We start from the raw sequence: 13,181 nt of genomic DNA on the forward strand, positions 1-13,181 counted from the left end.
TGTGACTACACTGTGCCTGGATGGTTCACAGGCTGGGAGATTGTGCATTGGGACTTGATTGACTGAATGTTTTATTGTCCCAGAAGGTGTAAAGACAGTTGTGGCAGGTGGGGGGGGGGGGGTCAAAGCTTCAACAGAAATCCAGCAGAGCTGAGAACAGACCGACATCCACATGCCTTTTACATGTTGTAATTGTGCCAGTCTCCACCACTTCCTCTGGCAGTTCGTGCCATACATGCACCACCCTCTATGTGAAAAGATTGCCCCTCAGACCCCTGTTAAATCATTATGCTCTCACCTCAAACATATGCCTTCTAGATTTCTTGGACTCCCCTACCCTGGGGAAAAGACCTTAGGTTCCCCCCCCCCTATCCATGCCCATTACAAAGGTCTATAAGTTTACCCCTCAGCCTCTGATGCTCCATGTAAAATATCCCTGGCCTATTCAGCCTCTCCCTACAGCTCAAATCTTTTCTGACCCCTTTCAAAGTTTCATAACATCTTTCCTACAGTAGGGAGACCAGAACTGAACGCAGTATTCCAAAATTGGCTTAACCAACATCCTGGACAGCCACAACATGACCTCCCAACTCATCTACTCGATGCTCTGACCAATAAAGGCCATCCTACCAAATGCCTCATTCATTATCCTGTCTACCTGAGACTCCACTTTCAAGGAACTATGGAACCTGCACTCCAAGGTCTCTTTGTTCTGCAACACTCCCCTTAACTCTGTCAGTCCTGCCTGAATTGCTTGACCAAAATGCAACAACTCGAATTTCTCAAAATTTAATTCCATCCACCACACTTTGGCCCATCCGATCAATTCTAATTTATAGCAAACCCTCTTTTCTCTCTCATTCCCAAGCTGAAAATCTCCATCCCACACACTCTCCCTCCATTCTCATTTTGCTGACCCCAATCCCTGCTGTACCTCATCCTGAATGGTCTGGTTCATGCTGATTAAAAGACCCACACTCGGGGGGGAAGAGGGTCTAATTGAAACATACATAATCCTGAACAGCCCAGACAGAGTGGATGTTGCGAAGATGTTTCCATTGGTAGGACAGACTCAGACCAGAGGGCAGCGCTTCGAGTAAAGGGAAGTCCTTTTAGAAAGGAGAAACTTCTTCAGCCAGAGAGCGGTGAATCTGTGGAATCTATTTTCAGAGAAGGCTGTGGAGGCCAGGTCACTGGGGATATTTAAAACTGAGACAGATAGGTTCTTGAGTATCAAGGGGATCAAGGGTTAAAGGAGAATGGGGTTGAGAAACCTAGCAGCCACGATTGAATGGGGTGATTAGACCTGATGGACTGAATGGCCTAATTTCTGCTCCTCTGACTTAGGGCCTCTTGCTGTCCTGGACACAGAGTGAGAGAGTTGGGAGCAAGACTAGGCCATTCGGTCTTTCGAGTCAGCACCAGCATTGAACAATTCATAACTGGATATGAATATACCTACAGCTGGGTGGATAGGCTGGGACTTTTTTCACTGGAACACATGAGGTTGAGATGTGACCTTAAAAGGAGGCTCATAAAATCATGGAGGGTAGATGAGGTGAACCGCAGGTGTCCTTTCCCTAGGATGGGGGTTTCAAGATTAGGGAGCAAATGAGGAAGGTGAGTGAAGAAAGATTTTCAAAAGACTGGAGTAGCGCCTTTTTTTTGAGAGTAGTTTGTGTGTGGAATCAATGTCCAGACACGGTGGTGGATGTAGGTACAGTAACAAGGTTTAAAAGACATTTGGATAAGTACGTGAATAGGAAAGGTTCAGAGGGATATGGGCCAAATACACACAGGTGGGACTAGTTTAGTTTGTGAACACAGTCAGCATGGTTTAGTTGGACTGAAGGGTCTGTTTCTGTGTTGTCTGACTCTGGAACTGTTCTAAACTGGGCTTAAAACCATTTTCTTGCCTTCCGCAATAAACATCCACTTCTTTCTTGTTCAAAAATCAGATTAACTCAACCTTGAATTTATTCAAATGACCCCCTAACTGCAGGATGACATTCCCATCTCTGAACTCCATTCCTCTTGCTAACACACCACTTGCCTTGCTCATTGCCTGCTGCACCTGTCTGACAACTGGCACAGAAGGACGCTGATGCCCCTCTGAACATCCACGCATCATTCCTGATGAAGGGCTTGTGCCCGAAACTTCGACTGTCCTACTGCTCGGATGCACCTTGAATGAATCTACCGTCCCTACCTCTGCTGGCAATGCGTTACAGGCACCTATCACCCTCTGAGTAACGTACTTTCTGTGTGCATCTCCAACATGATGTCCCAACTCCTGAACTCAGCATGTGAACCATGAAGGCAAGTGTGCTGAACACTTTCTTCCCCCCCCCCCACCCCACCAGTGATGTAACTTTCAAGAACAATGAACCTGAACACCTCCATGTCTCTGTTCTACAACATGACCCAGGGCCCTACCATTACCTGTTCAACTCTTGCCCTCCTTTATTTTAGCAAATGCAACCCCTCACTTATATCCGTACCTCTCTCATACACACATGCTCTCTCTCAGACATACACATACACCACCCCCTCAAAACTCTCACCCTCTCGCAGACTCATACTCCATCACAATCACACTTTATCAAGCAGGCACACATGCAAAAACACACTCACAGCGCATAAACACACACACACACTTCCCTGAAGGGAGTTTCCCTGAAACATCAATTTTCCTGCTCCTCGGATGCTGCCTGACTTGCTGCTGCACCACACGCTCGATCCTAAGCTTATTACCCTCTACTTCTGGACTGCCCCATCCAAAGGAAAATACCATGTTTATTTACCCTATCCATGCCCCTCATGATGATATAAAAGTGTATAAGGTCACTCCTCAGACTCTGGCAAGCTATGGAAAAAAGTCCCAACCTGAACTTCTGTCTCTCCTCACCCAGGTAACCAAGACACATACCTGAGGTCCCAAAGTCTGCTCCCTCGCTGGATTCACTCCAGTTGCTACAAGTGAGCCTGCTCCGTCATTCATTAAGATCATGGCTGATCTATCCATCGTTTCATCTTCTCCTCCCTGCACTGTCACAAGGAACCCCTTAATTCCCCAACCAGGCCAAATCCCACCCAACTGTATCTTGAATATACTTAATGAAGCTGCCTCTATTGCTTCCTTAGCCAGAGTATTCCCTAAATTTTGATGAAGGGCTTTTGCCCGAAACATCGATTTTCCTGCTCTCCGGATGCTGCCTGACCTGCTGTGCTTTTCCAGCACCACTCTAATCTAGACTATTCCATAGATTCACGACCCTCTGGGAAAAGCAGTTCCTCCTCATCTCTGAAAGCTACTCCCTCTAACCTTGAGGCCTCGTCTCACCCACCAGAAATTACTGGACAGGCTAGGGCTTCATCCCCACAGTGCAATGACATTGGGAAGATGTTTCCATTGGTAGGAGAGACTAGGACCAGAGGACACAGCTTTAAGAATAAAGGGAAGACCTTTAGGAACAGAGATAAGCGATGTCTCCTTTTCTGCCGACAGCGAGGAGCATGGACAATGTACTGGTGACACCAGCGAGCAGGTGCGCTGTTGTTCACACCGAGGAGCAGACACAATGTGCTCTGTGGCGATGCTGGTGTTATTGACAGATGTTAAATGTTCAAATGCCAAGAGGAGAAATAAAGGGTAGAGCCACAGTTCTTTTTCCCCATGTGGCTCAACATTTTATCGCTTTTGTCTGGCTGCTCAACATTTTTTTTAGTGTCTTTTCCCCAGAGTAGGGGTGAGGTTCACAACTACAGGGCATAGGTTTAGGGTGAGAGCAGAAAGATATTAAAGGTACCTAAGGGGCAACTTTTCCATGCAGAGGATGGTGCATGTATGGAATGAGCTGCGAGAGGAAGTAATGGAGGCCGTATAATTACAGCATTTAAAAGGCATCTGGATGGGTATATGAACCAAGTGCTGACAAATGGGACTAGATTAATTTAGGATATCTGGTTGGCATGGACAGGTTGGACCAAATGGGTGTGTTCATGTGCTGTACATCTTTATGATTCTAAATAATAAAAAAGTATATTTTTCCAAATACCAAACTATCTCCATGTTAACAAGGCTTAGTGCACCACATACTTTACTAACCATTCTCAACAGGTCCTGCCCCTTCAATGACTGAGGAACATATACATGCTGGTGCATAGTATCCTTCACTAGTATTTACACACTACCCTCAACAATTGCACAAGTAACAGCAAAGGGTAAACAGCACAAGGATTAAAAAACAGTGAGGGGTAAACAGCACAAGCGCCAGTAAAAGCAGATGGAAAGTGAGTGTAAAATGTGACTATGACAGGACAGGCCCCACATTCCTTCCCCTCCGTCCCCCCAACAACCTGCCTCACCTTTCACCTCCCGGGCCCAGTACCTTCCAGGTGGCCCCATAGTTGACACAGGGGCCGCCCCACGACCAGTAGAACTCCACCACCCAGGCGGCCGACCAGTTCCCAAACAGGCCCTTAACCCCATCCGCCTCCAGAATGGTCACCGGCTCCTGCCTGCTGTACAGCCGGCCGGTGTGGCCGTGACACAGCAGCTGCACCAGGAAGGCGGCGGTGACCAGTGACGGGGGTCTGCCCCGGGCCGCACGGCGCCATTTTCCTAACGGCCGCCGCTTCCCCGCTCGAGCGACTTCTCCTCCCAACCGCCTTCACCCCCGCGTGACGTCTGCACGGGGGATGGGCGGGGCCGGGGGAGCCTCACCGTCACCAAGCAACAGCCACCTCGCGCTACAACTGCTCATTCACAAAAACAAACTCTCCTGTCTCGCTCTGCAGCTGCAGGGGGGACACTGCCACGTTTCGAGGAGCCCTGTCTACATTGGGAAAGCTCACGGCTCCATTTAAACAGATATTCCGACATCTAACGGAACGGCCTCATATCTAAAGGGAGCAATCTGCATTTTAAAGGGACATGGACATTTTAACGGGTATTTCCGCAAATACAGAGATGTAAATGGACGAGATTACATTTCAAAGGGATGTGGCACATTCAAAGGGATATCTTAATATGTAAAGTGACGCAGTTATATCTAAATGAATCTACATTTCGAAGAGACGTTGCCCTTTTTATAAGTAGAGACAATAGTTGTGAATTCTGTCTGTGTCCCAATGTTGAGTCAGACTGACATTTTTCTTAGAAAAGCTCTGCACTTAAATTACATTCTTGAGAAGGTAATTTATAGATTAGAGTGTCGGTTAGGGAGGATTGGCCGTGCTAAGTTACCCATAGTGACCAAGGATGTACAGGTTAGGGTGGATTGGCCATGGGAAATACGGAGTAAGGGGTTGGGTATGGATGGGATACTGTTCAGAGGGCCAGAGTGAAATAGATGGGCTGAATGGCCTGCTTCCACATTGTCGGATTTCGAGACCCTCCCCACAAAGGGGCATTTTATCTGCAACTATCTTGTTCAGCCCCTTTCAGAATTCTACTGGTTTCAATAGAGGTATACAGCACAGAAACAGACACTTCGGTCCAATTCGTCCATGCCGACCAGGATTCCAAACTAAACCAGTCCCACTTGCCTGCATTTGGCTCATATCCCTTTAAACCTTTCTATTCATCTACCCATCCAAATGCTGTTTCAATGTTGTCACTATACCTGCATCTACCACATCCTCAGTAAGTTCATTCCACATGCAAATCACCCTTTTTCAAAATGTTGCCCCTCTGCTTCCTTTTAAATCTCTCTCCTTACATTTAAAAAATAATGCCCTCCTAGTTTTGAGTTCCCCTACGCTAAGCAAGAGCCATTTTCTACTCACCTTACCTCCACTCCTCATGATTTTATCAATCTCACTGAGGTCACCCCCCAACCTCCCGTGCTCCAATGAATAAGGTCCCAGCCTCTCCTTATAACTCAAACCCTCCAGTGCTTACAACATCCTGGTAAATCTTTATTAAACTCTCATAGTATTCTTCCTCATACAGGGCCACTAGAACTGTACTCAGTACTCTGAAAGTGGCCTCACCAACATCCTGTACAACCTCAACGTGATGTCCCAACCCCTCTCCTCAGTGGTGTGAACAATGAAGGCAATGTTGCGAAATGCCGCCTTAACCACCTTGTCTACCAGTGACACAACTTCCAAAGAATTATGTACCTGAACACACCGCCCATCTGTCTGTTCTATAACACGACTCATGGCTCGTCCATTAACTGTACAACCCCTTGCTTTTATTCAGCCTCTCTCTCTCTCACACACACACAGACAGACACACACACACACTCCTCAATGCTCTCTCTCACTCGCAGCCTCATACTCCATCACTCTCACTTTCCCAAGCATGCACACACACACTTCTGCGCATTCTCATGCACAAACTCACATGCAGATACACACACACACACTACTCTTTGGGGTGAAATTGTATTGGCAGAATTATATTTGCAGATACATTCAATTTTGTTCAAAAAGCACACAATCTGCAGGCAGTCAATGCATCTAATATTTTACAAATTCCGACTTTGGAAACAGAACCGGTCTGATTCAAGGTTGGAATACTGACAGACTCAAATCTCACACCTTTAATGCATTGTCTGAGCGGAGTTTTTTTTTTATAAAATCTTATGTCATCTCAAGAACATTGTTACATATTAATGAACCAAAGCCCACACCCATTCTAAGAGATGAAGACTATCTAAGTTTGTTCAATATATTCTATCAGTTGCATGACACTGATCTTTCGATATAAGTTCTGTGTCTAATGATGCTGTTCCATGAGGCTTGTGTGTTGATGAGGCAAGATGGTACAGATGAGGCAATGTAGAATTACAGATCACCGAGGAAGTACTTAAAGAGAGAGTTAAGTGCAAATAGAGGACACAAACAGTCTTCAGCAAATAGAATAAAAGGAGAACCCGAAAGCTTTCTATAGGTATGTGAGGAATAAAAGGATGATTAGGGTAGGAATAGGGCCAGTCAAAGACAGAAGTGGGAAGTAGAGTGTGGACCCTGTAGAGATCGGAGAGGTGCTAAATGAACATTTCTCATCGGTGTTCACTCAGGAAAAGAACGAGGTACAAGATATTAGACTCGAAAGGATCGAGGCTAGTTACACACAGGTGTTATCAATTCAAGAAGGAGTGAAAGTAGACAAGTCCCCTGGGCTGGATGGGATTTATCCGAGGATTCTCTGGGAAGCTGGGGAGGAAATAGCAGAGCCTTTGGCTTTGATATTTGAGTCATCATTGTCTACGGGTTTAGAACCTGAGGACTGGAGGATTGCAAATGTTGTGCCCTTATTCAGGAAGGGCAGCAGGTAAGATGACCCTGGTAATTATAGATCAGTGAACCTTACTTCTATTGTAGGAAAGATTTTAGAAAGGATTATAAGAGATAAGATTTATAATCATCTGGCAAGCAACGATTTGATTTCAGATTGTCAACATGATTTCGTCAAAGGCAGGTCGTGTCTCACAAACCTCATTGAGTTTTTTTTTTAAGAAGGTGACCAAGCATTTGGATGAGGGTAGGGCAGTTGACGTGGTATACTTGGACTTCAGTAAAGCCTTTGATAAGGTTCCACATGGGATGCTGATGGAGAAAGTACAGAGGCATGGAATTGAGGGTGATTTAGCAGTTTCGATTAGAAACTGGAAGAAGGCAGCGAGTGGTGGTTGATGGTAAATATTCAGTCTGGAGTCCAGTTACTAGTGGTGTTCCACAAGGATGTTTTGGGACCACTGCTGTTTGTCATTTTTATAACTGACTGAGACACAGGTATAGGTGGATGGATTAGTAAATTTGCAGATGACACTAAAGTCAGTGGCGTACTGGACAGTTTGGAAGAATGTTACAGGTTGCAGGGGGATTTGGATAAACTGCAGAATTGGGTTGAGAGGTGGCAAATGGAGTTCAATGCAGCTAAATGTGAGGTGATGCACTTCAGGAAGAATAACAGGATGGCAGAGTAGTTGGGCAATGGAAAGATTCTTGGTAGTGTGGATGTGCAGAGGGATCTAGGAGTCCATGTGCATAAATCCCTGAACATTGCAACCCAGGTGGATAGTGCTGTTAAGAAGGCATATGGTGTGTTAGGTTTCATTGGTAGAGGGACTGAGTTTCAGAACCGCAGTATCATGCTGCAACTATACAAAATGCTGGTGCGGCCACACTTGGAATATTGTGTACAGTTCTAGTTGCCCCATTTCAGAAAGAATGTGGAAACATTGGAAAAGGTGCAGAGGAGACTTACCAGGATGTTGCCTGGTCTGGAGGGAAGGTCTTATGAGGAAAGGCTGAGAGACTTGGGTCTTTTCTCATTGGAAGGAAGGCGGCTAAGGGGGGATTTGGTAGAGACATAAAAGATGATCAGAGGATTAGATAGAGTGGACAGAGAAAGACTTTTTCCTAGGATGATGACGTCAGCTTGTACGAGAGGGCATAACTACAAATTGAGGGGTGATAGCTTTAAGACAGATGTCAGAGGCAAGTTCTTTACACGGAGAGTGGTAAGGGAGTGGAATGCCCTACCTGCTAAGGTAGTCAACTCAGGCACATTAGGGAGATTTAAACAATCCTTAGGTAAGTGCATGGTTGATTTTGGGATAGTGTAGGGAGACAAGCTGAGAATAGTTCGCAGGTCGGCGCAACATCGAGGGCCGAAGGGCCTGTTCTGCGCTGGATTGTTCTATGTTCTAAGCTTAGTGCAGGAGGCTGAAAGAAATGAGTAGCTTTAAAACAAAAAACCTCTTGGAGCTCAAAGCTTTCAATGAGAGTCTGAGCCCAGTGGTAAGTTCAGGTAACCTTTATTGCAACCCAACTTTGTTACAGATTCAGATCCCCCCAGCAAAAAAGCAGAGAAAAAGTAGTTGCTTTTTGAACAGCTCAAGGTGAAAGTGCACACACCACACCTCCCCTGTCCCTACCCACCTCCCCCCCCTCACTGTCTTTACTATTGGCCAGCACCAAGTTGTCCCTTTGTAATTGGATCCTTGGTACAGCCGTAACCCGGAGGAAGTATTGCCTCACTCAGCAATTTCAACCCATACCCTGTCTCCAAGTAAGTTTCTCCCCGCTCCTTTGCCAGTGGGGGGAGGGCAGTGTAGAGTCAACCAGACTGCTGTGGGTCTGGAGTCATGTGTAGGCCAAACCGGGTAAAGGATGCAGCTGGAACGACTGAGTGAATCCTCTCCCACAATGGCGGTTCCCTTCCCTAACAAGGGAGAGTAAATCAGATGGGGGCTTTCCCCCCTGCACCACCCCTCCCTGAAACAGTCTCATTGTTAGATTCCAAACTCCACATTTCTGACTGAATACCAATTCTGCCATCTGTCGTGGTGGGATTCAAGCCTGGGAATCTCCGGAACTGGGTTGATAGTCCAATCGATAATGGGACTCGGCCGTAACTCCTTCAATCCCCCTGCAATGGCACGTGAACTCGCTGGTGGCTCCGCAGTTGGGAGGAGCGGGTGAAGCCCTTCCCACACGGAGAGCAAGTGTACGGTCTCTCCCCGGTGTGGATCCGCTGATGCTTCATCATGGAGGAGATGTCGGTAAAGGCCTTCCCGCACTCGGGGCAGCTGAAGGGTCTCTCCCCCGTGTGGATCCGCTGGTGTCTCCGCAGGTGGGAGGAGCGGGTGAAGCCCTTCCCGCACTGAGGGCAGGTGTACGGTCTCTCCCCTGTGTGGATCCGCTGGTGGGTCAGCAGGGTGGAGGAATCGCAAAAGGCCTTCCCACAGTCGGGGCAGCTGAAAAGCCTCTCCCCCGTGTGGATCCGCTGGTGGGTCAGCAGGGAGGAGGAATACCTGAAGCCCTTCCCACAGTGAGGGCAGGTGTACAGTCTCTCCCCTGTGTGGACACGCTGATGGATCAGTAGGTGGGAGGATGTGCTGAAGGCCTTCCTGCACTGAGAGCAGGTAAAGGGCCTCTCCCCAGTATGGATCCGCTGATGCTTCATCAGGGAGGAGATGTCGGTAAAGGCCTTCCCGCACTCGGGGCAGGTAAAGGGTCTCTCCCCGGTGTGGATCCGCTGGTGGCTCCGCAAGGCAGAGATGCGGGTAAAGGCCTTCCCACACTCGGAGCAGCTGAACGGCCTTTCCCCTGTGTGGAAACGCCGGTGGGTCCGCAGTGTGGAGGAATACCTGAAGGCCTTCCCACACTCAGGGCAGGTGAACAGCCTCTCTCCCGTGTGGACATGCTGGTGGCTCAGCAGGGTGGAGGAAGTGCTGAAGGCCTTCCCGCACTCTGGGCAGCTGAAGGGCCTTTCCCCCGTGTGGCCCCGCTGGTGGGCCAGCAGGTGGGAGGAATGTCTGAAGGCCTTCCCGCAGTCAGTGCAGGGGAATGGCCTCTCCCCGGTGTGACTGCGCCGATGAGTCTCCAGGGCAGACAGGAAACGGAAGCCTTTCCCACAGTCGCCACACTTCCACGGTTCCTCCACAGGACGGGATTCCTCAGGTTTCTCCATGGCTACAGCTTCAGCTGCACAGGAACACGTGTAGAGCCCCTCCCTGCCGTGAAATCCCCTTCCCAGGCCTTATAACTGTTTCAGGCTCCAAGCACACAATGCGCTGTAACAGTGAGGTCTCCTGTCCAGTCCCACTGATGCTGAAAACGTCCTCAAACTGGAACCAAAAAGCGGTGATTCCTTTCACAGGAATCACAGTCAAAAATCGTTGCTGTCCCAATGGATTGAGTGACTGTCAGACATTGACATCAAAGTGAGGACTGCAGACACTGGAGAGTCAGTCGAAAAATGTGGCGCTGGAAAAGTACAGCAGGTCAGGCAGCGTCCGAGGAACAGGAGAGTCAATGTTTCAGGCATAAGCCCTTCATCCGTTGATTTTGAAACTTCAGTCTTCAGATTTTCAAATACTCTGCAAAAAGAGATTACAAAAATCATCACTATCAGTGCTGGGTAGAACTTCAGAACAAGCAACTCTATTTTCTGTGGAATATTCTTTTGTTGTTCCACAAAATTGAAAGCACCATCCCACTCTCCTTTCCCCTCTGTTCTCACTCCGCTCTAACTCATTCTCCTGAAGGTGCTGATTCAGGGTCTTACAGGGGCAGAAAAGCAAAAACATCAAGACTGACATCTCTCTGAATTTTGGATACCTCCACCTGAAAGTTAGTATCTTTCACAACACTGGGATCCTGCTGAGAGTGAGCAGGTCTGATTTCGGGAAGCAAAAAGATAGTGTCAATTCAGAGTGAACCTGCAATGCAGCTTCTTGAGGAAGGACCAGACACAAAATGGTTAATGACCCCGAGAAGGTGGGAGCAAAATGAGACATCAAGGCATTAACACCAATACACTTCAGTCAAACTCTTCTGCTTCCAGTGAGGAGAAAGGGAGGACTTCAGGGCTCACGCCTGAAACGTTGATTCTCCTGGTGTTGGATGCTGCCTGACCTGCTATGTTTTCCAGCAGCACCCTGAGTAACCTCTGGTTGCCAGCATCTGCAGTCCTCCCTTTTGTCTAGGTTGAACCCTCTACCTGTCTACACCTATGCCCACTTCACCACCCAGCACACCCTTTATCTACATCACCCCCTACACCCATCCCCAATCCTGAAGGGTTACACCCGAAACATTGACTTCTCCACCTCCTGGTACTGCCTGGCTTGCTGTGTTCTTCCAACCTCCTGCCTGTCTATTTTGCCAATTAAGACACAGACCTGGAGCGACGTTTCCAGAGTCTGTCCCCACCCCGACACACTCCCTTTCCTTTTAGTTGCTGCAAGTCAACAACTGAACCCCAGAATGAAAATTAAATTGAAAAGGTGGCAAGAGAAGAGAGTGCCGTACTCACAAATAATGGACAGAGGAATTTGCAGTCTGGGATAAAGCTCAACCTTCATTCAGACACGAGCAGCAGCTACAGAACCTCACGGTCCAACTTCCGCATTCAGACAATGGGGTGACCCTGATTGGCAGGAGGACCAACGTCCTTCCGGTCCTCCAGAGGTTCCTATTGGGCAATCAAGAAAAGGTCCCGCCCTTTTTAAACGCACAGTGACGAGCATGCCCAAATGTTTGCTGACACCGACAAATATGTGCACTGCGTTGCTGACACCGGCAAACATGCGCAGTATGCTCTTTGGGATTTTGAGTGTCCAAATGGCAACAGGGAAAAAAGCGGGAGAGCCACAATTCCACTCCCCACCCCCCGCCGTATTTCGACATTTTATTGCTTGCGTATTTTGTCTGACTCCTCAACTTTGGTATGTCTTTTCCCCATTTTGGGAGAGAGTGTGCCCCAGTGAGCTGTCTGTGGGAAGGAGCTGTGGGAAGTTACACAGATGAAGAAACATTACACTATTCGCAGCAGGGGGTGACTGTACACGTTTCCTGAGTGTGATCACAGTTTCAATTGTTCATCAGAAACTGGGAGCTAAAAGGACACCAGAACTGAGGAGAAGCCTGGGGACTGTGGGAAGGGATTCCATTCCCTGTCGGCACTGGAGATTCATCAGCTCAGTCGCAATGCGGAAAGGCAGTTCTTCAAAACATTATTACAACATTATTTCCCATTGACAAAAACAGATTCACGCTGCCTGAACTTACACAAGTGCCCTGTCATCACATCTTTAATCATAGCTTTGAACATTTTCCCTATGACATATGTAAATGGTCTGCAGTTTCCTGTTCTCGGTCTGCCGTTTTGAAGAAAGGAGTTTTCCAATCTAAAGAAACCTCCCCTGAAACTAATGAGGTTTGTAAAATTAAAACCAATGCATTAACTATTTCACTAGCTAGTTTTTCTTTAAGGTTCTAGAATGAAATACTTTGGCCAACTGGGACTTGTGAACTCATAGTTCCAACAGTTTACTCAACACTACTTCCCTGATAATTGTAATTGTCTTCAGTTCCTCCTTCCCTTTCAATTCCTGATTTCCATCTAGTTCCAGGGTGTTACTTGTATCCTCGCTAGACAGATTCAAGCTCTTTTCAATTCTCTGACCATCTCTTTATCCTCTGTTATTGAATCTCCACACTCATTTTTTTTGATGAACCAACACTTACTTTGTTAACTTTTTTAAAGAAAAGCTGACAAAACTTTCCTTCCTGTTTTTATATTTTTGGCTAACTTTCTACCTCTAATTGCTGTGCTCCTGCCTCCATTATTTCTGATGTTTGCCCCAGCTCTTAACTCTCGCATCAACCTGACTGCATATTGTATGGAACTGACCTTGATTAAGTGTTGCAAA

The 13,181-nt window shown here is 47.3% G+C and overlaps 1 protein-coding gene and 1 pseudogene across 2 annotated transcripts; one reads left to right on the forward strand and one right to left on the reverse strand.

Annotated features, from left to right (window-relative positions):
* The window catches only part of LOC132807364 (zinc finger protein 271-like), a 51,980-nt pseudogene that overhangs the window by 23,011 nt on the left and 15,788 nt on the right, over positions 1–13,181 (forward strand).
* LOC132807348 (zinc finger protein 7-like) lies at positions 8,239–11,884 on the reverse strand. Of its 2 annotated transcripts, XR_009641950.1 has the most exons (3): positions 11,783–11,884; positions 9,289–10,844; positions 8,239–8,306 (listed from the first exon to the last, which is right to left on the reverse strand). XR_009641950.1 is itself a non-coding variant. In XM_060821576.1 (2 exons), the coding sequence occupies exon 2, from the start codon at positions 10,433–10,435 to the stop codon at positions 9,383–9,385; it is 1,053 nt and encodes a 350-aa protein (XP_060677559.1). In that variant the 5' UTR covers positions 10,436–10,844; positions 11,783–11,884; the 3' UTR covers positions 8,954–9,382. The 2 variants fall into 2 exon arrangements, 1 of the variants encoding a protein (XP_060677559.1); XM_060821576.1 differs by lacking the exon at positions 8,239–8,306 and having other exon boundaries at positions 8,954–10,844.

Source organism: Hemiscyllium ocellatum (assembly GCF_020745735.1).
Source record: "Hemiscyllium ocellatum isolate sHemOce1 chromosome 27 unlocalized genomic scaffold, sHemOce1.pat.X.cur. SUPER_27_unloc_15, whole genome shotgun sequence".
In the NCBI taxonomy this organism is placed as follows: Eukaryota; Metazoa; Chordata; class Chondrichthyes; order Orectolobiformes; family Hemiscylliidae; genus Hemiscyllium; species Hemiscyllium ocellatum.

Coding starts and splice junctions, on each gene's coding strand:
- LOC132807348 (XM_060821576.1), bottom strand. CDS start 10,435: ATGGAGAAACCTGAGGAATCCCGTCCTGTGGAGGAACCGTGGAAGTGT.